Source organism: Oncorhynchus masou, chromosome 29 (assembly GCF_036934945.1).
Source record: "Oncorhynchus masou masou isolate Uvic2021 chromosome 29, UVic_Omas_1.1, whole genome shotgun sequence".
In the NCBI taxonomy this organism is placed as follows: Eukaryota; Metazoa; Chordata; class Actinopteri; order Salmoniformes; family Salmonidae; genus Oncorhynchus; species Oncorhynchus masou.
This window is the reverse complement of record NC_088240.1, coordinates 95,603,833-95,630,604: the sequence shown is the minus strand read 5'-3', so window position 1 is coordinate 95,630,604 and position 26,772 is coordinate 95,603,833. Positions and strand designations below refer to the sequence as shown.

The window sequence follows — 26,772 nt, the reverse complement described above, 5'->3', positions numbered from 1 at the left end:
TGCTCCACTCCTCTCCGTTCCAACTCTACACCGTGTTTTTTGTTTGAATGGATCTCATTGGAGCATACAACGACCTTTAACCTCTTGACGTCATCAACCAGTCCTTCACCCGGGCAGAATCATGACCTCCCTCTCTTTTCTCTCTGCAGCTGCTGCGCTGGGGAACCTTGTGTCGGACCTGGCTGGACTCGGGTAAGAAAAGGCCGATCAAACCAATCGTCTGTTAGGGCTGATTCAGTCCCTGGTGGAGTCCTATTGCAGTCACACTGTGTACAGTCCCTGGTGGAGTCCTATTGAAGTCACACTGTGTACAGTCCCTGGTGGAGTCCTATTGTACTCACACTGTGTACAGTCCCTGGTGGAGTCCTATTGCAGTCACACTGTGTACAGTCCCTGGTGGAGTCCTATTGAAGTCACACTGTGTACAGTCCCTGGTGGAGTCCTATTGCAGTCACACTGTGTACAGTCCCTGGTGGAGTCCTATTGTAGTCACACTGTGTACAGTCCCTGGTGGAGTCCTATTGCAGTCACACTGTGTTCAGTCCCTGGTGGAGTCCTATTGCAGTCACACTGTACAGTCCCTGGTGGAGTCCTATTGCAGTCACACTGTGTACAGTCCCTGGTGGAGTCCTATTGTAGTCACACTGTGTACAGTCCCTGGTGGAGTCCTATTGCAGTCACACTGTGTTCAGTCCCTGGTGGAGTCCTATTGCAGTCACACTGTACAGTCCCTGGTGGAGTCCTATTGCAGTCACACTGTACAGTCCCTGGTGGAGTCCTATTGCAGTCACACTGTGTACAGTCCCTGGTGGAGTCCTATTGCAGTCACACTGTACAGTCCCTGGTGGAGTCCTATTGCAGTCACACTGTGTACAGTCCCTGGTGGAGTCCTATTGTAGTCACACTGTGTTCAGTCCCTGGTGGAGTCCTATTGCAGTCACACTGTACAGTCCCTGGTGGAGTCCTATTGCAGTCACACTGTGTACAGTCCCTGGTGGAGTCCTATTGTAGTCACACTGTGTACAGTCCCTGGTGGAGTCCTATTGCAGTCACACTGTGTTCAGTCCCTGGTGGAGTCCTATTGCAGTCACACTGTACAGTCCCTGGTGGAGTCCTATTGCAGTCACACTGTACAGTCCCTGGTGGAGTCCTATTGCAGTCACACTGTACAGTCCCTGGTGGAGTCCTATTGCAGTCACACTGTACAGTCCCTGGTGGAGTCCTATTGCAGTCACACTGTACAGTCCCTGGTGGAGTCCTATTGCAGTCACACTGTGTACAGTCCCTGGTGGAGTCCTATTGCAGCCACACTGTGTACAGTCCCTGGTGGAGTCCTATTGCAGCCACACTGTGTACAGTCCCTGGTGGAGTCCTATTGCAGTCACACTGTGTACAGTCCCTGGTGGAGTCCTATTGCAGTCACACTGTGTACAGTCCCTGGTGGAGTCCTATTGTAGTCACACTGTGTACAGTCCCTGGTGGAGTCTTATTGCAGTCACACTGTGTACAGTCCCTGGTGGAGTCCTATTGCAGTCACACTGTGTTCAGTCCCTGGTGGAGTCCTATTGCAGTCACACTGTACAGTCCCTGGTGGAGTCCTATTGTAGTCACACTGTGTACAGTCCCTGGTGGAGTCCTATTGCAGTCACACTGTGTACAGTCCCTGGTGTAGTCCTATTGTAGTCACACTGTGTACAGTCCCTGGTGGAGTCCTATTGTAGTCACACTGTGTACAGTCCCTGGTGGAGTCCTATTGTACTCACACTGTGTACAGTCCCTGGTGGAGTCCTATTGCAGTCACACTGTGTACAGTCCCTGGTGGAGTCCTATTGTAGTCACACTATGTACAGTCCCTGGTGGAGTCCTATGAAGTCACACTATGTACAGTCCCTGGTGGAGTCCTATTGTAGTCACACTGTGTACAGTCCCTGGTGGAGTCCTATTGTAGTCACACTGTGTACAGTCCCTGGTGGAGTCCTATTGCAGTCACACTGTGTACAGTCCCTGGTGGAGTCCTATTGCAGTCACACTGTGTACAGTCCCTGGTAGAGTCCTATTGTACTCACACTGTGTTCAGTCCCTGGTGGAGTCCTATTGTAGTCACACTGTGTACAGTCCCTGGTGGAGACCTATTGCAGTCACACTGTACAGTCCCTGGTGGAGTCCTATTGTAGTCACACTGTGTACAGTCCCTGGTGGAGTCCTATTGTAGTCACACTGTGTACAGTCCCTGGTGGAGTCCTATTGCAGTCACACTGTGTACAGTCCCTGGTGGAGTCCTATTGTAGTCACACTGTGTACAGTCCCTGGTAGAGTCCTATTGTACTCACACTGTGTTCAGTCCCTGGTGGAGTTCTATTGTAGTCACACTGTGTACAGTCCCTGGTGGAGTCCTATTGCAGTCACACTGTACAGTCCCTGGTGGAGTCCTATTGTAGTCACACTGTGTACAGTCCCTGGTGGAGTCCTATTGTAGTCACACTGTGTACAGTCCCTGGTGGAGTCCTATTGAAGTCACACTATGTACAGTCCTTGGTGGAGTCCTATTGTAGTCACACTGTGTACAGTCCCTGGTGGAGTCCTATTGTAGTCACACTGTGTACAGTCCCTGGTGGAGTCCTATTGTAGTCACACTGTGTACAGTCCCTGGTGGAGTCCTATTGTAGTCACACTGTGTACAGTCCCTGGTGGAGTCCTATTGTAGTCACACTATGTACAGTCCTTGGTGGAGTCCTATTGTAGTCACACTGTGTACAGTCCCTGGTGGAGTCCTATTGTAGTCACACTGTGTACAGTCCCTGGTGGAGTCCTATTGTAGTCACACTGTGTAAAGTCCCTGGTGGAGTCCTATTGTAGTCACGCTGTGTACAGTCCCTGGTGGAGTCCTATTGCAGTCACACTGTGTACAGTCCCTGGTGGAGTCCTATTGCAGTCACACTGTGTACAGTCCCTGGTGGAGTCCTATTGCAGTCACACTGTGTACAGTCCCTAGTGGAGTCCTATTGCAGTCACACTGTGTACAGTCCCTGGTGGAGTCCTATTGTAGTCACACTGTGTACAGTCCCTAGTGGAGTCCTATTGCAGTCACACTGTGTACAGTCCCTGGTGGAGTCCTATTGTAGTCACACTGTGTACAGTCCCTGGTGGAGTCCTATTGTAGTCACACTGTGTACAGTCCCTGGTGGAGTCCTATTGCAGTCACACTGTGTACAGTCCCTGGTGGAGTCCTATTGTAGTCACACGGTGTACAGTCCCTGGTGGAGTCCTATTGTAGTCACACTGTGTACAGTCCCTGGTGGTGTTCTATTGCAGTCACACTGTGTACAGTCCCTGGTGGAGTCCTATTGTAGCCGCTATAGGAAGATTGCTACAGTCCCTATTAGCATCCTATTGTAGCCGCTATAGGAAGATTGCTACAGTCCCTGTTAGCATCCTATTGTAGCCATTATAGGAAGATTGCTACAGTCCCTGTTAGCATCCTATTGTAGCCGCTATAGGAAGATTGCTACAGGCCCCGTTAGCATCCTATTGTAGCCGCTATAGGAAGATTGCTACAGTCCCTGTTAGCATCCTATTGTAGCCATTATAGGAAGATTGCTACAGTCCCTGTTAGCATCCTATTGTAGCCGCTATAGGAAGATTGCTACAGGCCCCGTTAGCATCCTATTGTAGCCGCTATAGGAAGATTGCTACAGTCCCTGTTAGCATCCTATTGTAGCCGCTATAGGGAGATTGCTACAGTCATAATGTGGTTTTTGAGAACTTTCCAGACTTCTCCAAGCATTGTGAGAACTGATCATTTGCGGAGAACAACTGCAAAAAAGACTACCTGGAATGTGCACAATGTGCTTATAGCTAAACAGAAAACCTGTCAGGCTAAAACTGGAGAGAGGTTAATGATGTCCTCTAACCTGTCAGGATGAAACTGGAGAGAGGTTAATGATGTCCTCTAACCTGTCAGGCTGAAACTGGAGAGAGGTTAATGATGTCCTCTAACCTGTCAGGATGAAACTGGAGAGAGGTTAATGATGTCCTCTAACCTGTCAGGATGAAACTGGAGAGGTTAATGATGTCCTCTAACCTGTCAGGATGAAACTGGAGAGAGGTTAATGATGTCCTCTAACCTGACAGGATGAAACTGGAGAGAGGTTAATGATGTCCTCTAACCTGTCAGGATGAAACTGGAGAGAGGTTAATGATGTCCTCTAACCTGTCAGGCTGAAACTGGAGAGAGGTTAATGATGTCCTCTAACCTGTCAGGCTGAAACAGGAGAGAGGTTAATGATGTCCTCTAACCTGTCAGGATGAAACTGGAGAGAGGTTAATGATGTCCTCTAACCTGTCAGGATGAAACTGGAGAGAGGTTAATGATGTCCTCTAACCTGACAGGATGAAACTGGAGAGAGGTTAATGATGTCCTCTAACCTGGCAGGCTGAAACTGGAGAGAGGTTAATGATGTCCTCTAACCTGACAGGCTGAAACTGGAGAGAGGTTAATGATGTCCTCTAACCTGTCAGGATGAAACTGGAGAGAGGTTAATGATGTCCTCTAACCTGACAGGATGAAACTGGAGAGAGGTTAATGATGTCCTCTAACCTGACAGGATGAAACTGGAGAGAGGTTAATGATGTCCTCTAACCTGTCAGGGTGAAACTGGAGAGAGGTTAATGATGTCCTCTAACCTGTCAGGATGAAACTGGAGAGAGGTTAATGATGTCCTCTAACCTGACAGGATGAAACTGGAGAGAGGTTAATGATGTCCTCTAACCTGTCAGGATGAAACTGGAGAGAGGTTAATGATGTCCTCTAACCTGTCAGGATGAAACTGGAGAGAGGTTAATGATGTCCTCTAACCTGTCAGGATGAAACTGGAGAGAGGTTAATGATGTCCTCTAACCTGTCAGGATGAAACTGGAGAGAGGTTAATGATGTCCTCTAACCTGTCAGGATGAAACTGGAGAGAGGTTAATGATGTCCTCTAACCTGACAGGATGAGACTGGAGAGAGGTTAATGATGTCCTCTAACCTGACAGGATGAAACTGGAGAGAGGTTAATGATGTCCTCTAACCTGACAGGATGAAACTGGAGAGAGATTAATGATGTCCTCTAACCTGTCAGGATGAAACAGGAGAGAGGTTAATGATGTCCTCTAACCTGTCAGGATAAAACTGGAGAGAGGTTAATGATGTCTTCTAACCTGACAGGATGAAACTGGAGAGAGGTTAATGATGTCCTCTAACCTGACAGGCTGAAACTGGAGAGAGGTTAATGATGTCCTCTAACCTGACAGGATGAAACTGGAGAGAGGTTAATGATGTCCTCTAACCTGTCAGGATGAAACTGGAGAGAGGTTAATGATGTCTTCTAAGCCAACGTCTCTCCTCTGTCTGTACATTGAAAACCAGCCACATCACGGACACCGGCGTCTTGCTTCCAGACAAACTAAACATCTTCTTTGCCCTGCTTTGAGGATAATACAGAGCCACCGACGCGGCCCGCTACCAGGGACTGCACCCCATCTCCTTCTCCCTGGCCGATGAAGATGAGCTGTTCTATAATCTCAGTAAATACTGTCTAAAGACCAGTCCGTTTACACTACCAGGACCGTTAGACTGAAGTGTCCGTCTTGACTAGTTTCCCTACCAGGACCCTACCAGGACCGTTAGACTGAAGTGTCCGTCTTGACTAGTTTCCATAACAGGACCGTTAGACTGAAGTGTCAGTCTTGACTAGTTTCCATACCAGGACCGTTAGACTCTGAAGTGTCAGTCTTGACTAGTTTCCCTACCAGGACCGTTAGACTGATGTGCCAGTCTTGACTAGTTTCCATACCAGGACCATTAGACTCTGAAGTGTCAGTCTTGACTAGTTTCCATACCAGGACCGTTAGACTCTGAAGTGTCAGTCTTGACTAGTTTCCCTACCAGGACCGTTAGACTGATGTGCCAGTCTTGACTAGTTTCCCTACCAGGACCGTTAGACTGATGTGCCAGTCTTGACTAGTTTCCCTACCAGGACCGTTAGACTGATGTGCCAGTCTTGACTAGTTTCCCTACCAGGACCGTTAGACTGATGTGCCAGTCTTGACTAGTTTCCCTACCAGGACCTTTAGACTGATGTGTCAGTCTTGACTAGTTTCCCTACCAGGACCGTTAGACTGAAGTGTCCGTCTTGACTATTTTCACTACCAGGACCGTTAGACTGATGTGCCAGTCTTGACTAGTTTTCCTACCAGGACCGTTAGACTGAAGTGTCCGTCTTGACTAGTTTCCCTACCAGGACCGTTAGACTCTGAAGTGTCAGTCTTGACTAGTTTCCCTACCAGGACCGTTAGACTGATGTGCCAGTCTTGACTAGTTTCCCTACCAGGACCGTTAGACTGAAGTGTCCGTCTTGACTAGTTTCCCTACCAGGACCGTTAGACTGATGTGCCAGTCTTGACTAGTTTCCCTACCAGGACCGTTAGACTGATGTGCCAGTCTTGACTAGTTTCCATACCAGGACCATTAGACTCTGAAGTGTCAGTCTTTGGGTGAAAAAGGCCCTGGGTAGCGCTCTTTAGTGTGAGCTGCACCTGAGGAGGATGTCTCACTGCTCTGGAGACAGGAGTGCTTGGCTTGAGCTAATGGCCTCTCATAGTGTCTGAGTTACACCATCTGCTTTAAACTGTCATTTATTCAAATCAAATTTAATTGTATGGGTCACAAACACATGGTTAGCAGGATGTTAATGCGAGTGTAATGAAATGCTTGTGCTTCTAGTTCCGACAGTGCAGTAATATCTAACAAGTAATCTAACAATTCCACAACAACTACCTAATGACACAAAAATCTAAGTAAAGGGATGGAATAAGAATATGTACATATAAATATACGGATGGGCCATGATCGACCGGCATAGACGAGATGCACAGACGGTATAGAATACAGTATATACATCTGGGATGAGTAGTGCAAGATATGTAAACGTCATTATTAAAGTGGCATTAATAAACTGAATAGTGATCTAATTTGTTAGAGTGGCCAATGATTTCAAGTCTGTATGTAGGCAGCAACCTCACTGTGTTAGTGATGGCTCTTTAACAGTCTGACGGCCTTGAGAGAGAAGCTATTTTTCAGTGTCTCGGTCCCAGCTTTGATGCACCTGCAATGACCTCGCCTTTTGGATGGTAGCGGGGTGAATAGGCAGTGGCTCGGGTGGTTGTCCGTGATGATCTTTTTGGCCTTCCTGCGACATCGGATGCTGTAGGTGTCCTGGAGGGCAGGGAGTTTTTCCCCGGTGATGCGTTGTGCAGACCTCACCACCCTCTGGAGAGCCCTGCGGTTGTGGGCGGTGATACAGCCCGCCAGGATGCTCTCAATTGTGCATCTGTAGAAGTTTGTGAGGGTTTTAGGTGACAAGCCAATTTTCTTCAGCCTCCTGAGGTTTAAGAGGAGCTGTTGCGCCTTCTTCACCACACTGTCTGTGTGAGGGAACCATTTCAGTTTGTCCCTGGTGTGTATGCCGAGGAACGTCAAGGATCGCACAGGGCGAGGTTGAGGGCCTCAAGCTTAATGCTGAACTTGAGGGTTCTATGTTGTCTTACATAGGTGTTCCTCTTGTCCTGATGGGATACGGAAGTGTGCAGTGTGATGGCGATTGCATCGTCTGAGGACTTATTGGGGCGGCATGCAAATTGCAGTGGGTCTAGGGTGATGATAGGTAAGGTGGAAGTGATATGATCCTTGACTAGTCTCTCAAAACACTTCATAATGACAGAAGAGAGTGCTACGGGGCGGTAGTCATTTAGTTCAGTTATCTTTTCCTTCTTGGGTTCAGGAACAATGGTGGCCCTCTTGAAGCATGTGGGGACAGCAGACTGGGATAGGGAGAAATTGAATATGTCCGTAAACACACCAGCCAGCTGGTCTGTGCTCTGAGGACGCGGCTAGGGATGCCGTCTGGGCCGGCAGCCTTGCGAGGGTTAACCCGTTTGAATGTCATACTCACGTCGGCCAGGGAGAAGGAGGTGGGGGGGGGCGCAGTCCTTGGTAGCGGCACTGTATTATCCTCAAAGCAGGCAAAGAAGGTGTTTAGTTTGTCTGGAAGCGTGACGTCGGTGTCCGTGACGTGGCTGGTTTTCTTTTTGTAGTTCTTGATTGCCTGTAGACCCTGCCACATACGTCTCGTGTCTGAATTGCGACTCCACTTTGTCCCTATACTGACGTTTCACTTGTTTGATTGCCTTGCAGAGGGTATGACTACACTGTTTGTATTCGGCCATATTCCTGGTTGTCTTTCCATGGTTAAATGCGGTGGTTCGCGCTTTCAGTTTTGCGCTAATGCCGCCATCTATCCACACTTTCTGGTTAGGGTACGTTTTAATAGTGACAGTGGGAACAACATCTCCTATGCACTTCCTTATTGTCACTGTCTTTGTGCGAGAGCCTCCAACATCATCACAGACTAATGTTAAAACGACTGTAACAGAATCTGTTAGACAGCGACAGCCAAAGGTAGTTCCTTTCACCAGTTGCTGCGTGAGTGCTTGAGCTAATGTCCTGTCATTGTTCCTGTTTTACCCATGTGGTTTTGTACAGGAAGTAATCATTACTTTTTGCCAGTTAGTTATTGGTGCGGCTGGCTTCCGGGTTAAGTGGGCATTGTGTCAAGAAGCAGTGCGGTTGGGTTGTGTTTCGGAGGAAGCACGGCTCTCGAACTTCGCCTCCCCCGAGTCCCTACGGGAGTTGCAGCGATGAGACTAGACTGTAACTACCAATTGGAGAAAAGGGGTAAAAAAACACAAAGAAAACTGACCTGGGACCAGTCTACAACAGATCTGGGACCAGGCTAGAGCAGATCTGGGACCAGTCTACAACAGACCTGGGACCAGGCTAGAGCAGATCTGGGACCAGGCTACAACAGACCTGGGACCAGGCTAGAGCAGATCTGGGACCAGGCTAGAACAGATCTGGGACCAGGCTATAACAGACCTGGGACCAGGCTACAACAGACCTGGGACCAGTTTACAACAGATCTGGGACCAGGCTAGAGCAGATCTGGGACCAGTCTACAACAGACCTGGGACCAGGCTAGAGCAGATCTGGGACCAGGCTACAACAGACCTGGGACCAGGCTAGAGCAGATCTGGGACCAGGCTAGAACAGATCTGGGACCAGGCTATAACAAACCTGGGACCAGTCTACAACAGATCTGGGACCAGGCTAGAACAGATCTGGGACCAGGCTAGAACAGATCTGGGACCAGGCTATAACAGACCTGGGACCAGTCTACAACAGACCTGGGACCAGTCTACAACAGACCTGGGACCAGGCTAGAGCAGATCTGGGACCAGGCTACAACAGACCTGGGACCAGGCTAGAGCAGATCTGGGACCAGGCTACAACAGACCTGGGACCAGGCTACAACAGATCTGGGACCAGGCTACAACAGATCTGGAACCAGGTTACAACAGATCTGGGACCAGTCTACAACAGATCTGGGACCAGGCTAGAACAGATCTGGGACCAGGCTAGAACAGATCTGGGACCAGGCTATAACAGATCTGGGACCAGGCTATAACAGACCTGGGACCAGTCTACAACAGACCTGGGACCAGTCTACAGCAGATCTGGGACCAGTCTACAACAGATCTGGGACCAGTCTACAACAGATCTGGGACCAGTCTACAACAGATCTGGGACCAGTCTACAACAGATCTGGGACCAGGCTATAACAGATCTGGGTCCAGGCTATAACAGATCTGGGTCCAGTCTACAACAGACCTGGGACCAGTCTAGAGCTAAGCGAACTGTAACTAAATGTGTCTTATTGGCCCTGTTGTCAGCATTATGGTGAATTATAGAATAAAGTATTTGTTTTGTATTCTCTGCAGTCCTTTTTCTATGACTGGTGACAGAGAGGATTGTAGATGTCTGCTTGTAGATGTGTGATTTCCCAGATGTCGTGTAATCTGCTGCTGTCTCTTTCTGAACGTCTGTAATTTGATGTATGAGTCATTTAACGGCAGTCAGCTGCTGTGGCCGTGGCTCCAGCCTCTCCTCTGTTAGCTTGGTTTGACCTGGGGCTCCAGCCTCTCCACTGTTAGCTTGGTTTGACCTGGGGCTTCAGCCTCTCCTCTGTTAGCTTGGTTTGACCTGGGGCTCCACCCTCCCCTCTGTTAGCTTGGTTTGACCTGGGGCTCCAGCCTCTCCTCTGTTAGCTTGGTTTGACCTGGGGCTCCAGCCTCTCCTCTGTTAGCTTGGTTTGTCCTGGGGCTCCAGCCTCTCTCTGTTAGCTTGGTTTGACCTGGGGCTTCAGCCTCTCCTCTGTTAGCTTGGTGTGACCTGGGGCTCCACAGCCTCTCCTCTGTTAGCTTGGCTTGACCTGGGGCTCCAGCCTCTCCTCTGTTAGCTTGGTTTGACCTGGGTCCCCAGCCTCTCCTCTGTTAGCTTGGTGTGACCTGGGGCTCCACAGCCTCTCCTCTGTTAGCTTGGCTTGACCTGGGGCTCCAGCCTCTCCTCTGTTAGCTTGGTTTGACCTGGGGCTCCAGCCTCTCCTCTGTTAGCTTGGTTTGACCTGGGGCTCCAGCCTCTCTTCTGTTAGCTTGGTTTGACCTGGGGCTCCAGCCTCTCCTCTGTTAGCTTGGTTTGACCTGGGGCTTCAGCCTCTCCTCTGTTAGCTTGGTGTGACCTGGGGCTTCAGCCTCTCCTCTGTTAGCTTGGTGTGACCTGGGGCTTCAGCCTCTCCTCTGTTAGCTTGGTTTGACCTGGGGCTCCAGCCTCTCCTCTGTTAGCTTGGTTTGACCTGGGGCTTCAGCCTCTCCTCTGTTAGCTTGGTGTGACCTGGGGCTTCAGCCTCTCCTCTGTTAGCTTGGTTTGACCTGGGGCTTCAGCCTCTCCTCTGTTAGCTTGGTGTGACCTGGGGCTCCCCAGTCTCTCCTCTGTTAGCTTGGTTTGACCTGGGTCCCCAGCCTCTCCTCCGTTAGCTTGGTTTGACCTGGGGCTTCAGCCTCTCCTCTGTTAGCTTGGTTTGACCTGGGGCTCCAGCCTCTCCTCTGTTAGCTTGGTGTGACCTGGGGCTTCAGCCTCTCCTCTGTTAGCTTGGTTTGACCTGGGGCTCCAGCCTCTCCTCTGTTAGCTTGGTTTGACCTGGGGCTCCAGCCTCTCCTCTGTTAGCTTGGTGTGACCTGGGGCTCCCCAGTCTCTCCTCTGTTAGCTTGGTTTGACCTGGGGCTTCAGCATCTCCCCTGTTAGCTTGGTTTGACCTGGGTCCCCAGCCTCTCCTCCGTTAGCTTGGTTTGACCTGGGGCTCCAGCCTCTCGTCTTTTAGCTTGGTTTGACCTGGGGCTCCAGCCTCTCCTCTTTTAGCTTGGTTTGACCTGGGGCTTCAGCATCTCCCCTGTTAGCTTGGTTTGACCTGGGTCCCCAGCCTCTCCTCCGTTAGCTTGGTTTGACCTGGGGCTCCAGCCTCTCGTCTTTTAGCTTGGTTTGACCTGGGGCTACAGCCTCTCGTCTTTTAGCTTGGTTTGACCTGGGGCTACAGCCTCTCCTCTGTTAGTTTGGTTTGACCTGGGGCTACAGCCTCTCCTCTGTTAGCTTGGTTTGCGAAGGGGCTCCAGCCTCTCGTCTGTTAGCTTGGTTTGACCTGGGGCTTCAGCCTCTCCTCTGTTAGCTTGGTTTGACCTGGGGCTTCAGCCTCTCCTCTGTTAGCTTGGTTTGACCTGAGCCCCCAGCCTCTCCTCTGTTAGCTTGGTTTGACCTGGAGCTCCAGCCTCTCCTCTGTTAGCTTGGTTTGACCTGGAGCTCCAGCCTCTCCTCTTTTAGCTTGGTTTGACCTGGGGCTCCAGCCTCTCCTCTGTTAGCTTGGTTTGACCTGGAGCTCCAGCCTCTCCTCTTTTAGCTTGGTTTGACCTGGGGCTTCAGCATCTCCCCTGTTAGCTTGGTTTGACCTGGGTCCCCAGCCTCTCCTCCGTTAGCTTGGTTTGACCTGGGGCTCCCGCCTCTCGTCTTTTAGCTTGGTTTGACCTGGGGCTCCAGCCTCTCCTCTTTTAGCTTGGTTTGACCTGGGGCTTCAGCATCTCCCCTGTTAGCTTGGTTTGACCTGGGTCCCCAGCCTCTCCTCCGTTAGCTTGGTTTGACCTGGGGCTCCAGCCTCTCGTCTTTTAGCTTGGTTTGACCTGGGGCTACAGCCTCTCCCCTGTTAGCTTGGTTTGACCTGGGTCCCCAGCCTCTCCTCCGTTAGCTTGGTTTGACCTGGGGCTCCCGCCTCTCGTCTTTTAGCTTGGTTTGACCTGGGGCTCCAGCCTCTCCTCTTTTAGCTTGGTTTGACCTGGGGCTTCAGCATCTCCCCTGTTAGCTTGGTTTGACCTGGGTCCCCAGCCTCTCCTCCGTTAGCTTGGTTTGACCTGGGGCTCCAGCCTCTCGTCTTTTAGCTTGGTTTGACCTGGGGCTACAGCCTCTCGTCTTTTAGCTTGGTTTGACCTGGGGCTACAGCCTCTCCTCTGTTAGTTTGGTTTGACCTGGGGCTACAGCCTCTCCTCTGTTAGCTTGGTTTGCGAAGGGGCTCCAGCCTCTCGTCTGTTAGCTTGGTTTGACCTGGGGCTTCAGCCTCTCGTCTGTTAGCTTGGTTTGACCTGGGGCTTCAGCCTCTCCTCTGTTAGCTTGGTTTGACCTGAGCCCCCAGCCTCTCCTCTGTTAGCTTGGTTTGACCTGGAGCTCCAGCCTCTCCTCTGTTAGCTTGGTTTGACCTGGAGCTCCAGCCTCTCCTCTTTTAGCTTGGTTTGACCTGGGGCTCCAGCCTCTCCTCTGTTAGCTTGGTTTGACCTGGAGCTCCAGCCTCTCGTCTGTTAGCTTGGTTTGACCTGGGGCTCCAGCCTCTCCTCTTTTAGCTTGGTTTGACCTGGGGCTCCAGCCTCTCCTCTGTTAGCTTGGTTTGACCTGAGCCCCCAGCCTCTCCTCTGTTAGCTTGGTTTGACCTGGAGCTCCAGCCTCTCCTCTGTTAGCTTGGTTTGACCTGGAGCTCCAGCCTCTCCTCTGTTAGCTTGGTTTGACCTGGGGCTCCAGCCTCTCCTCTGTTAGCTTGGTTTGACCTGGGGCTTCAGCCTCTCCTCTGTTAGCTTGCTTTGCCATGGGGCTCCCGCCTCTCGTCTTTTAGCTTGGTTTGACCACTATGAACACATCACATCATTCAGTTAAATGTTTAAGGTTACCCTCGGGTACATTTCAGTACATGTCATCATTTGGTGGCAGGTCTTGGCTTACTGTATGTTTCCACTGTTCTGGATGTTGACGCGTTTGAAGACGTTGACCAGTAGAACATGAAGAGGTCACTCTGACTTACAGCTTGGCCTCATTGTCCCCAGTGTTTATCCAGGTAACACCTACTCAGCTCTGCCCTCTACTGGCATGGAGGTTAACACACGCAGGCCATGGGAAACTACGGTCCTGATTGGTGTCCCAGCTAACACACCTTGACTCCAATAATCAACTCATTCTCATCTTCAGTTTAGAATGTAATTCGTTTAAATCAGTTGTGTTTGCTTGGACCAATCAAGTCCCCGGGTACTGGAGTTGCCCAGGCCTGTGGACTAGAGCATCATTCCCTGTTATAGCAGTACCTGTCCCAACACACTAGAGCATCATTCCCTGTTATAGCAGTACCTGTCCCAACACACTAGAGCATCATTCCCTGTTATAGCAGTACCTGTCCCAACACACTAGAGCATCATTACCTGTTATAGCAGTACCTGTCCCAACACACTAGAGCATCATTACCTGTTATAGCAGTACCTGTCCCAACACACTAGAGCATCATTCCCTGTTATAGCAGTACCTGTCCCAACACACTAGAGCATCATTCCCTGTTATAGCAGTACCTGTCCCAACACACTAGAGCATCATTACCTGTTATAGCAGTACCTGTCCCAACACACTAGAGCATCATTCCCTGTTATAGCAGTACCTGTCCCAACACACTACAGCATCATTCCCTGTTATAGCATTACCTGTCCCAACACACTAGAGCATCATTCCCTGTTATAGCAGTATCTGTCCCAACACACTACAGCATCATTCCCTGTTATAGCAGTGCCTGTCCCAACACACTACAGCATCATTCCCTGTTATAGCAGTATCTGCCCCAACACACTAGAGCATCATTCCCTGTTATAGCAGTATCTGTCCCAACACACTAGAGCATCATTCCCTGTTATAGCAGTATCTGTCCCAACACACTACAGCATCATTCCCTGTTATAGCAGTACCTGTCCCAACACACTACAGAATCATTCCCTGTTATAGCAGTATCTGTCCCAACACACTACATCATCATTCCCTGTTATAGCAGTACCTGTCCCAACACACTAGAGCATCATTCCCTGTTATAGCAGTATCTGTCCCAACACACTACAGCATCATTCCCTGTTATAGCAGTATCTGTCCCAACACACTGCAGCATCATTCCCTGTTATAGCAGTATCTGTCCCAACACACTAGAGCATCATTCCCTGTTATAGCAGAATCTGTCCCAACAGACTAGAGCATCATTCCCTGTTATAGCAGTACCTGTCCCAACACACTAGATCATCATTCCCTGTTATAGCAGTATCTGTCCCAACACACTAGACCATCATTCCCTGTTATAGCAGTATCTGTCCCAACACACTACAGCATCATTCCCTGTTATAGCAGTATCTGTCCCAACACACTAGAGCATCATTCCCTGTTATAGCAGTATCTGTCCCAACACACTAGAGCATCATTCCCTGTTATAGCAGTACCTGTCCCAACACACTAGAGCATCATTCCCTGTTATAGCAGTACCTGTCCCAACACACTAGAGCATCATTCCCTGTTATAGCAGTACCTGTCCCAACACACTAGAGCATCATTCCCTGTTATAGCAGTACCTGTCCCAACACACTAGAGCATCATTCCCTGTTATAGCAGTACCTGTCCCAACACACTAGAGCATCATTACCTGTTATAGCAGTACCTGTCCCAACACACTAGAGCATCATTCCCTGTTATAGCAGTACCTGTCCCAACACACTACAGCATCATTCCCTGTTATAGCAGTACCTGTCCCAACACACTAGAGCATCATTCCCTGTTATAGCAGTATCTGTCCCAACACACTACAGCATCATTCCCTGTTATAGCAGTACCTGTCCCAACACACTACAGCATCATTCCCTGTTATAGCAGTATCTGCCCCAACACACTAGAGCATCATTCCCTGTTATAGCAGTATCTGTCCCAACACACTAGAGCATCATTCCCTGTTATAGCAGTATCTGTCCCAACACACTACAGCATCATTCCCTGTTATAGCAGTACCTGTCCCAACACACTACAGAATCATTCCCTGTTATAGCAGTATCTGTCCCAACACACTAGAGCATCATTCCCTGTTATAGCAGTATCTGTCCCAACACACTACAGCATCATTCCCTGTTATAGCAGTACCTGTCCCAACACACTAGAGCATCATTCCCTGTTATAGCAGTATCTGTCCCAACACACTGCAGCATCATTCCCTGTTATAGCAGTATCTGCCCCAACACACTAGACCATCATTCCCTGTTATAGCAGTATCTGTCCCAACACACTACAGCATCATTCCCTGTTATAGCAGTATCTGTCCCAACACACTGCAGCATCATTCCCTGTTATAGCAGTATCTGTCCCAACACACTAGAGCATCATTCCCTGTTATAGCAGTATCTGTCCCAACACACTAGAGCATCATTCCCTGTTATAGCAGTACCTGTCCCAACACACTAGATCATCATTCCCTGTTATAGCAGTATCTGTCCCAACACACTAGACCATCATTCCCTGTTATAGCAGTATCTGTCCCAACACACTACAGCATCATTCCCTGTTATAGCAGTATCTGTCCCAACACACTAGAGCATCATTCCCTGTTATAGCAGTATCTGTCCCAACACACTAGAGCATCATTCCCTGTTATAGCAGTATCTGTCCCAACACACTACATCATCATTCCCTGTTATAGCAGTATCTGTCCCAACACACTAGAGCATCATTCCCTGTTATAGCAGTATCTGTCCCAACACACTACAGCATCATTCCCTGTTATAGCAGTATCTGCCCCAACACACTAGAGCATCATTCCCTGTTATAGCAGTATCTGTCCCAACACACTACAGCATCATTCCCTGTTATAGCAGTATCTGTCCCAACACACTACAGCATCATTCCCTGTTATAGCAGTACCTGTCCCAACACACTGGAGCATCATTCCCTGTTATAGCAGTACCTGTCCCAACACACTAGAGCATCATTCCCTGTTATAGCAGTACCTGTCCCAACACACTAGAGCATCATTCCCTGTTATAGCAGTATCTGCCCCAACACACTATAGCATCATTCCCTGTTATAGCAGTACCTGTCCCAACACACTAGAGCATCATTCCCTGTTATAGCAGTATCTGTCCCAACACACTACAGCATCATTCCCTGTTATAGCAGTATCTGTCCCAACACACTGGAGCATCATTCCCTGTTATAGCACTACCTGTCCCAACACACTACAGCATCATTCCCTGTTATAGCAGTATCTGTCCCAACACACTAGACCATCATTCCCTGTTATAGCAGTATCTGTCCCAACACACTAGACCATCATTCCCTGTTATAGCAGTATCTGTCCCAACACACTACAGCATCATTCCCTGTTATAGCAGTATCTGTCCCAATACACTAGAGCATCATTCCCTGTTATAGCAGTATCTGTCCCAACACACTAGAGCATCTTTCCCTGTTATAGCAGTATCTGTCCCAACACACTACAGCATCATTCCCTGTTATAGCAGTATCTGTCCCAACACACTAGAGCATCATTCCCTGTTATAGCAGTATCTGTCCCAACACACTACAGCATCATTCCCTGTTATAGCAGTATCTGTCCCAACACACTACAGCATCATTCCCTGTTATAGCAGTATCTGTCCCAACACACTAGAGCATCTTTCCCTGTTATAGCAGTATCTGTCCCAACACACTACAGCATCATTCCCTGTTATAGCAGTATCTGTCCCAACACACTAGAGCATCATTCCCTGTTATAGCAGTATCTGTCCCAACACACTACAGCATCATTCCCTGTTATAGCAGTATCTGCCCCAACACACTATAGCGTCATTCCCTGTTATAGCAGTACCTGTCCCAACATACTGTATGTTGTTTTACAGTGTGTCCATAATGGTCGTCAAGTAATCTTCCACCTTACAAATTATCCTTTTTTGTCAGATTATCCCTGTATGTCTATCATGTACATATCGTAGATGTGGAGCTCTGTAATAATCACCCAGCTGTCATCTGGTGCATTATCCCCATTCTGTCTGATTATACAGGATGTATTGTCTGGCCTGAGAAAGGGTGGTCTTTACAAGTCCCTGTCTTCCTCCACGACAATCAGTTTATACAGTAACGAGCAGCATATTTCTCCCTCTGTGTGTGTGTGACTGTCTAACGATCAACGCATCTCATTAAGCCCGTTTACTAGTTTTACTCACTGTATCCACACAACCATTATGCCATCATCATCATCTGTTGTCAGGGAAACTGTTTGCTCAGCAGAGCACAGTGATGCTTGTTAGTTTATGCCGGGTGATATTATTCCAGGTGATATCTGCAGTGACCTGTTGGGTTAGTGGGTTTTATTGGTTCTGCTGGAGTGAAGACATTCCCCATGACTGAATTTAAACAGATCGTTTGGTCCCTCTCTCCCCATGACTGAATTTAAACAGATCGTTTGGTCCCTCTCTCCCCTGACTGGATTTAAACAGATCGTTTGGTCCCTCTCTCCCCATGACTGAATTTAAACAGATCGTTTGGTCCCTCTCTCCCCATGACTGAATTTAAACAGATCGTTTGGTCCCTCTCTCCCATGACCGAATTTAAACAGATCGTTTGGTCCCTCTCTCCCCTGACTGAATTTAAACAGATCGTATGGTCCCTCTCTCCCCATGACTGAATTTAAACAGATCGTTTGGTCCCTCTCTCCGATGACTGAATTTAAACAGATCGTTTGGTCCCTCTCTCCCCATGACTGAATTTAAACAGATCGTTTGGTCCCTCTCTCCCCATGACTGAATTTAAACAGATCGTTTGGTCCCTCTCTCCCCATGACTGAATTTAAACAGATCGTTTGGTCCCTCTCTCCCCATGACTGAATTTAAACAGATCGTTTGGTCCCTCTCTCCCCATGACTGAATTTAAACAGATCGTTTGGTCCCTCTCTCCCCATGACTGAATTTAAACAGATCGTTTGGTCCCTCTCTCCCCATGACTGAATTTAAACAGATCGTTTGGTCCCTCTCCCCATGACTGAATTTAAACAGATCGTTTGGTCCCTCTCTCCCATGACTGAATTTAAACAGATCGTTTGGTCCCTCTCTCCCCTGACTGAATTTAAACAGATCGTTTGGTCCTGCTCCCTTGACTGAATTTAAACAGATCGTTTGGTCCCTCTCCCCTGACTGAATTTAAACAGATCGTTTGGTCCCTCTCCCCTGACTGAATTTAAACAGATCGTTTGGTCCCTCTCTCCCCATGACTGAATTTAAACAGATCGTTTGGTCCCTCTCTCCCCTGACTGAATTTTAACAGATCGTTTGGTCCCTCTCCCTTGACTGAATTTAAACAGATCGTTTGGTCCCTCTCCCCTGACTGAATTTAAACAGATTGTTTGGGCCCTCTCCCTTGACTGAATTTAAACAGATCGTTTGGTCCCTCTCCCCATGACTGAATTTAAACAGATCGTTTGGTCCCTCTCCCCTGACTGAATTTAAACAGATCGTTTGGTCCCTCTCTCCCCATGACTGAATTTAAACAGATCGTTTGGTCCCTCTCTCCCCTGACTGAATTTTAACAGATCGTTTGGTCCCTCTCCCTTGACTGAATTTAAACAGATCGTTTGGTCCCTCTCCCCTGACTGAATTTAAACAGATCATTTGGTCCCTCTCCCCTGACTGAATTTAAACAGATCGTTTGGTCCCTCCCGGGGGGGGCCTGAACATAGTTCTAATAATTTGTTCACTGCAAATTGACCACAACTCAAAAAGAGATTGTATTTGAAAACAACAATATTTCTTACCTTGAGACAAGATGACGTTTCTATTTTTTATTTGCGAGAATACTTAGGAACAGATTTCCTCAATTTAACTCATTTTTAACTTAATTCCTATAGATTTTACAGTTTCTTTTTTTTTTTTACCCAAAACTAACAGAATTGGCCAATGTGGGAGCACATTCCCATGGCTTCATCCCAAGTGGTACAGACAGCCGGCTGAGTCTGGAATGTTCTCTCTATTGGCCATTCTGGGTCACACGGGACTCACTTACTGTTGCCCACTTTATAGGGAATAGTGTCATTTCAGGTTTCTGCTCATGTTCCTGGGCCATCCGTACCCCTGTCTGGCACTCTGTTGGCATCATAATGGAGATAGCTGCTCTGTCTGGCACTCTGTTGGCATCATAATGGAGATAGCTGCTCTGTCTGGCACTCTGTTGGCATCATAATGGAGATAGCTGCTCTGTCTGGCACTCTGTTGGCATCATAATGGAGATAGCTGCTCTGTCTGGCACTCTGTTGGCGTCATAATGGAGATAGCTGCTCTGTCTGGCACTCTGTTGGCATCATAATGGAGATAGCTGCTCTGTCTGGCACTCTGTTGGCGTCATAATGGAGATAGCTGCTCTGTCTGGCACTCTGTTGGCATCATAATGGAGATAGCTGCTCTGTCTGGCACTCTGTTGGCATCATAATGGAGATAGCTGCTCTGTCTGGCACTCTGTTGGCATCATAATGGAGATAGCTGCTCTGTCTGGCACTCTGTTGGCATCATAATGGAGATAGCTGCTCTGTCTGGCACTCTGTTGGCATCATAATGGAGATAGCTGCTCTGTCTGGCACTCTGTTGGCATCATAATGGAGATAGCTGCTCTGTCTGGCACTCTGTTGGCATCATAATGGAGATAGCTGCCCTGTCTGGCACTCTGTTGGCGTCATAATGGAGATAGCTGCTCTGTCTGGCACTCTGTTTGTCAGGATTTGGCCAGGGTTGTTCCAGTTGTTTGTCAGTAGATGTCCCCATTGTGCTTTTTGTCCCTGTGTTTTTCCCTTGACCCCCATTATTGTTTGCACCTGTGTCTTGTTTCCCCTCAGTGTATTTAAACCCTTTGTTTCCCTCAGTTCTGTGCTCTGTGTTTGTATGTTGGCACCCTGCCCTAGTGTTCTGTGTGCGCTTGTCGATTCCGGGTAACGTTCTTGTGGTATTCTGTTTTTTGTTTTAGTTTAGTTTTGGTGAGTTTCTTTTTAGATCTTTTTGTGTTTTTTCATTCCACCTTTTGGATTTGCCATTTTTTATTTTTAGGATTTTTTCTTCATTAAATACACCGTCTTAAGTACTGCTGTGTCTGCCTCATCTTCTGGGTTCTGCTGTCTATTCGTGGCTCAGTTGGTTAAGTGACTGTTTCTCACTCCGGCGACCCAGGTTCGAAACCGGGTCCTGACAGAAACACAGAGCCAAAAATGAACCCAGAGGCAGCCAGTTTCCAGGACCTTTTTGCCACGCTGTCCCACCACCAGGAGACTGTCCAACGCCACGAAGCCGCCCTGGTTCAGCAAGAGGCCTTAATGGCAAGACATTCTCATCTTCTGTCGGAGATGCTGACTTCCATTAAGCAAATGTCTGATCGACTTACCCCGGCAACAGTTCCCGTCCCAGTACCTCAAGTTCACGTACCCATGGCAGTTAACCCCCTGGCTGAACCTCGTCTTCCACCTCCCCAACGGTTCTCAGGTGATCCAAGTGCTTGTAAAGGATTTCTCACTCAATGTTCTCTCTCCTTTGAGCTGCAACCCTCGTCGTTTCCCACCGACCGGTCTAAGATCGCATATATCATCACCCTGCTGTCGGAAAAAGCCCTGGCCTGGGCTACTGCTGTGTGGGATGCCTGACTCTCCATCAAGGTTGGCGCAGCGTGACGGACTATGCCATCCAGTTCCGCACGGTAGCAGCAGCGAGTGGCTGGAACAACGAGGCGCTCACGGTGTGCTTTCTGAAAGGCCTTTCCGACACTATCCAAGATGAACTGGCCACTCGGGAACCACCGGACAATCTCGAGTCCCTGATCAAGTTGGCCTCACGCATTGACCAGCGTCTGAGAGAGAGAGAACTCAACCGTAGACCTCTAGCCCCTATCAGTCCCAGCTCCGAGCTCCCACCTTTATCATCACTGGCTCCACCGGAACCCATGCAGATTGGACGCATCTCCCAGGCTGAGAGAGACCGCCGGATGAGGGAGCGACGCTGTCTATATTGCGGCAAACCGGGCCATTTCCGTTCCACGTGTCCTGGGCTCCAGGGAAACGCTCTGTCCCGTACAGACCGGGGGGAACTGTAACGGGAAACATAACCTCCTCCCATCCGTCCAACTCCCGTCTGCTCATTCCAGTCACCCTCTCCTGGGACAACCACAAGCTTCACCTTCAAGCCTTGGTAGACTCTGGAGCCGCAGGTAACTTCATGGATGGTGTCTGGGCGAAGGAGAATGGCGTTCCCTCTGAACCTTTAAGTGACCCCATGAGGGTTACTACATTGGATGGAAGCCCTTTGGGATCTGGACTTGTCACTCATGTCACTACCTCCTTGAGACTTTCAGTTTCACAACACCAGGAATTGATGAACTTTCATTTGATCTCCTGTTCCGAGTTCCCTCTCGTCCTTGGATACCCCTGGCTTCACAGCCATAACCCTCACATCGACTGGTCTGTGGGCACTATCAAGCAGTGGGGTCCTACGTGCCAAGCTACTTGTATTTTCCAGAATTCCCGAGTTCTACTCCCGAGTCTTTAGAATCCATCGACCTGACCCGAGTTCCCGAGTGTTACCATGACCTCAAACTGGTGTTTAGCAAACAGAGGGCCACCATGCTACCACCCCATAGATCTTACGATTGCCCCATCGACCTGTTTCCGGGCACTTGCCCCCCCAGGGGTCGGATCTTTTCCCTATCTCCACCCGAACGAGCTGCTATGGATACCTACATCAAGGACTCTCTGGAAGCAGGCCTCATGCGTCCATCCACCTCCCGGCGGGAGCAGGGTTTTTCTTTGTGGCCAAGAAAGACGGTGGGTTACGTCCTTGCATCGACTACCGGGGACTCAATGACATAACCGTCCGTAACCGTTACCCGCTACCCCTTATGGCCACAGCCTTCGAGCTGCTCCAGGAAGCAGTTGTTTTCACTAAGCTTGACCTACGGAACGCATACCATCTTGTGCGGATCAGACCTGGTGACGAGTGGAAGACCGCTTTCAACACGCCTACTGGTCACTATGAATACTTGGTGATGCCCTTCGGCCTGACCAACGCCCCAGCGGTGTTCCAAGCGCTCATAAACGATGTGCTTAGGGATATGCTTAACATATTTGTGTTCGTTTACTTGGATGACATCCTCATCTTTTCGAGCTCCCTTCAAGAACACACTAAGCATGTCAGACAAGTACTCAAACGCCTCCTGGACAGCCATCTGTACGTTAAGCCGGAAAAATGTGAATTCCATTCATCCCGAGTACAATTCCTGGGATTTGTAGTGGAACCCGGTCGAATCCAAATGGACCCTAGGAAGGTAGGGGCGGTAGCGGATTGGCCCACCCCCAAATCCGTTAAGGATGTTCAGCGTTTCCTGGGCTTCACAAACTTTTACCGCAAGTTCATCAAGAACTTCAGTTTGGTGGCAGCTCCTCTCTCAGCTTTAACCAAAGGTGGCAATGCAAGGTTTTTTGGGGAAGAGAAGCTGAGACGGCCTTCCAAGGACTCAAGCAGCGCATCCTCTCTGCTCCCATCCTGATACTACCGACTACGGATGAACCATTTGTGGTGGAGGTAGACGCATCAGAGGTTGGTGTCGGAGCTGTCCTGTCTCAGAGGGGTGAAGACAAGAAGCTTCATCCGTGCGCTTTCTTCTCACACCGGCTTACCCCGACTGAGAGGAACTACGATGTGGGGATCGTGAACTCCTAGCGGTTAAGATGGCATTGAAGGAATGGAGACACTGGCTCGAGGGGGCTTCTCACCCATTTCAAGTGCTTACGGACCACAAAAATCTGGAGTATATCCAGCAGGCGAAGCGATTGAACTCTAGACAAGCTAGATGGTCTCTTTTCTTCAATCGATTCCAGTTTATCCTCACCTATCGGCCCGGGTCGAAGAATCTCAAACCGGATGCCCTGTCCCGAGTCTACGCTCCTGCCATTCGAGATGACACGGACATGCCTGTCCTTCCTGCTGCTAAGATTGTGGCTCCGATCTCGTGGCAAGTTGAGGATACCGTGAGACGTGCTCAAGCTAGCGAACCGGACCCTAAAGGAGGCCCTGCCAATCGGTTGTTTGTCCCCAAGGCAGTGAGGACTCAGGTCCTTCTGTGGGGGCACTCCTCTCGCCTCACCTGTCATCCGGGCGTAGGTCGCACCTTGGAGTTCATCCAGCGTAAGTTCTGGTGGCCTACCATAAGAGAAGACGTTGCCACTTTCGTCAATGCCTGCCCCGTGTGCTGCCAGGGCAAATCTTCTCACCTCCGCCCTCAAGGACTCCTTCACCCTTTACCTGTTCCCCACAGACCCTGGTCCCATATCTCATTGGACTTTATTACTGGACTTCCTCCATCCCATGGCAATACTACTATCCTAGTCATAATCGACAGGTTTTCAAAGGCGGCCAGGTTCGTCCCTCTGACTAAGTTACCTTCTGCCAAGGAAACGGCTGAGTTGGTAATTAATCATGTGTTCCGAGTCTTCGGCATTCCTCAAGATGTGGTTTCTGACAGAGGTCCCCAGTTCGCCTCAAGGTTTTGGAAGGCCTTCTGCCAACTCATGGGGGCTTCTGCCAGTCTATCTTCAGGGTACCATCCGGAGTCCAACGGCCAAACAGAGAGGATGAATCAAGAGCTGGAAACCACCCTCCGATGTATGACTCGTGACAACCCGTCCACATGGTCATCCTTTATTGTTTGGGCCGAATACGCGCACAACACCTTGCGCTCCTCCTCCACTGGTATGTCCCCGCACGAGTGTCAGTTTGGCTATGCTCCTCCATTGTTCCCGGACCAGGAGGCAGAAGTCAGTGTGCCTTCAGCCTTGAGATTCGTCAGACGCTGTCGGCTTATGTGGAGGAAGACCCGTCTTAATCTGATGCGTTCCTCACAGAGGTATCAACAACAAGCCAACAGACGTCGCCGTCCCGGGCCTACCCTGCGCCCGGCCAGAGAGTCTGGCTCTCCACAAGAGACTTACCTCTACGGGTGGAGTCTCGCAAGCTGTCCCAAAAATACATCGGTCCCTTCAAGGTTGCCAGGAGAGTTAACCCAGTTTCTTATCGCCTACACTTACCCAGATCCCTTAAGATTAATCCCACATTTCATGTGTCTTTGTTAAAACCTGTTGTTTTTTCTCCCTTGTCCCGGCAGACAGACCTCCCCTCCGCCTCGTGTCATTGGAGGCCAGCCGGCTTATACCGTCCACCGGATACTGGATTCCCGCCGGGTGCAGCGGTCCTGGCAGTATCTGGTGGACTGGGAAGGCTACGGTCCTGAGGAGCGCTCCTGGGTTCCTGCCAGAGACATCCTGGACCCTGACCTCATTCGTCAGTTCAGGGTCCTCCACCCTGAGAGAGCTGGTAGGAACGTCAGGAGCCGTTCCTAGGGGGGGGATTCTGTCAGGATTTGGCCAGGGTTGTTCCAGTTGTTTGTCAGTAGATGTCCCCATTGTGCTTTTTGTCCCTGTGTTTTTCCCTTGACCCCCATTATTGTTTGCACCTGTGTCTTGTTTCCCCTGAGTGTATTTAAACCCTTTGTTTCCCTCAGTTCTGTGCTCTGTGTTTGTATGTTGGCACCCTGCCCTAGTGTTCTGTGTGCGCTTGTCGATTCCGGGTAACGTTCTTGTGGTATTCTGTTTTTTGTTTTAGTTTAGTTTTGGTGAGTTTCTTTTTAGATCTTTTTGTGTTTTTTCATTCCACCTTTTGGATTTGCCATTTTTTATTTTTAGGATTTTTTCTTCATTAAATACACCGTCTTAAGTACTGCTGTGTCTGCCTCATCTTCTGGGTTCTGCTGTCTATTCGTGGCTCAGTTGGTTAAGTGACTGTTTCTCACTCCGGCGACCCAGGTTCGAAACCGGGTCCTGACACTGTTGGCATCATAATGGAGATAGCGGCTCTGTCTGGCACTCTGTTGGCATCATAATGGAGATAGCTGCTCTGTCTGGCACTCTGTTGGCATCTTAATGGAGATAGCTGCTCAGTCTGGCACTCTGTTGGCATCTTAATGGAGATAGCTACTCTGTTGGCATCATAATGGAGATAGCTGCTCAGTCTGGCACTCTGTTGGCATCATAATGGAGATAGCTGCTCTGTCTGGCACTCTGTTGGCGTCATAATGGAGATAGCATCCATCCATCAGCCTAACCCACTACAGCCCCAAAGCAGTGAGCGCTAAGTAGTGCACCAAATAGGGAATAGGGTGCCATTTCAAATGTAGCCCATGGGTGCATCTATTCCCTATATAGTGCACTACTTTTTGACCAGAGCAATATGGGCCCTGGTCTAATGTAGTGAATAGGGTGTTATTACAGATGCTGTCCATGTTCCAGAGACATCTGGGCACATCTGTACTGAACCTGAAAGTTGGTGGCCAGCGGGCATCTCATCTGAGGTGGCATTCATCCATGAGATTTTAGAGAGATGCCCGCTATGCACTGGAATGAAATATACTGGAATGAATTATAGCTTCCCCAGGAGCACAACACTACCAGGAGCACAATGCTACCAGGAGCACAATGCTACCAGGAGCACAACGCTACCAGGAGCACAATGCTACCAGGAGCACAACGCTACTAGGAGCACAACACTACCAGGAGCACAATGCTACTAGGAGCACAATGCTACTAGGAGCACAACACTACCAGGAGCACAATGCTACCAGGAGCACAACGCTACCAGGAGCACACCGCTACCAGGAGCACACCGCTACCAGGAGCACAATGCTACCAGGAGCACAACGCTACCAGGAGCACAACGCTACCAGGAGCACAACGCTACTAGGAGCACAACGCTACCAGGAGCACACCGCTACCAGGAGCACACCGCTACCAGGAGCACAATGCTACCAGGAGCACAACGCTACCAGGAGCACAACGCTACCAGGAGCACAACGCTACTAGGAGCACAACGCTACCAGGAGCACAACGCTACTAGGAGCACAACGCTTCCAGGAGCACAACGCTACCAGGAGCACAACGCTACCAGGAGCACAACGCTACCAGGAGCACAACGCTACCAGGAGCACAACGCTACTAGGAGCACAACGCTACCAGGAGCACAACGCTACCAGGAGCACAACACTACTAGGAGCACAACGCTACTAGGAGCACAACGCTACATAACACAGCAACCACATAATACAGCAACCACATAACACAGCAACTACATAACACAGCAACTACATAACACAGCAACTACACAACACAGCAACTACACAACACAGCAACCACATAACACAGCAACCACATAACACAACAACCACATAACACAGCAACTACATAACACAGCAACTACACAACACAGCAACCACATAACACAGGAACTACATAACACAGCAACTACATAACACAGCAACCACATAACACAGCAACTACATAACACAGCAACTACATAACACAGCAACCACAACACAGCAACCACATAACACAGCAACTACATAAC

General features: G+C 49.3%; 1 protein-coding gene across 1 annotated transcript in view; it reads left to right on the top strand.

Annotated features, from left to right (window-relative positions):
• Positions 1 to 26,772, top strand: part of LOC135521017 (transmembrane protein 65-like) — a 134,539-nt gene that overhangs the window by 96,985 nt on the left and 10,782 nt on the right. Inside the window, exon 6 of the mRNA XM_064946919.1 lies at positions 150 to 192. Within this exon, the coding sequence (XP_064802991.1) occupies positions 150 to 192 (43 nt within the window). The remainder of the gene's footprint in view (positions 1 to 149; positions 193 to 26,772) is intronic.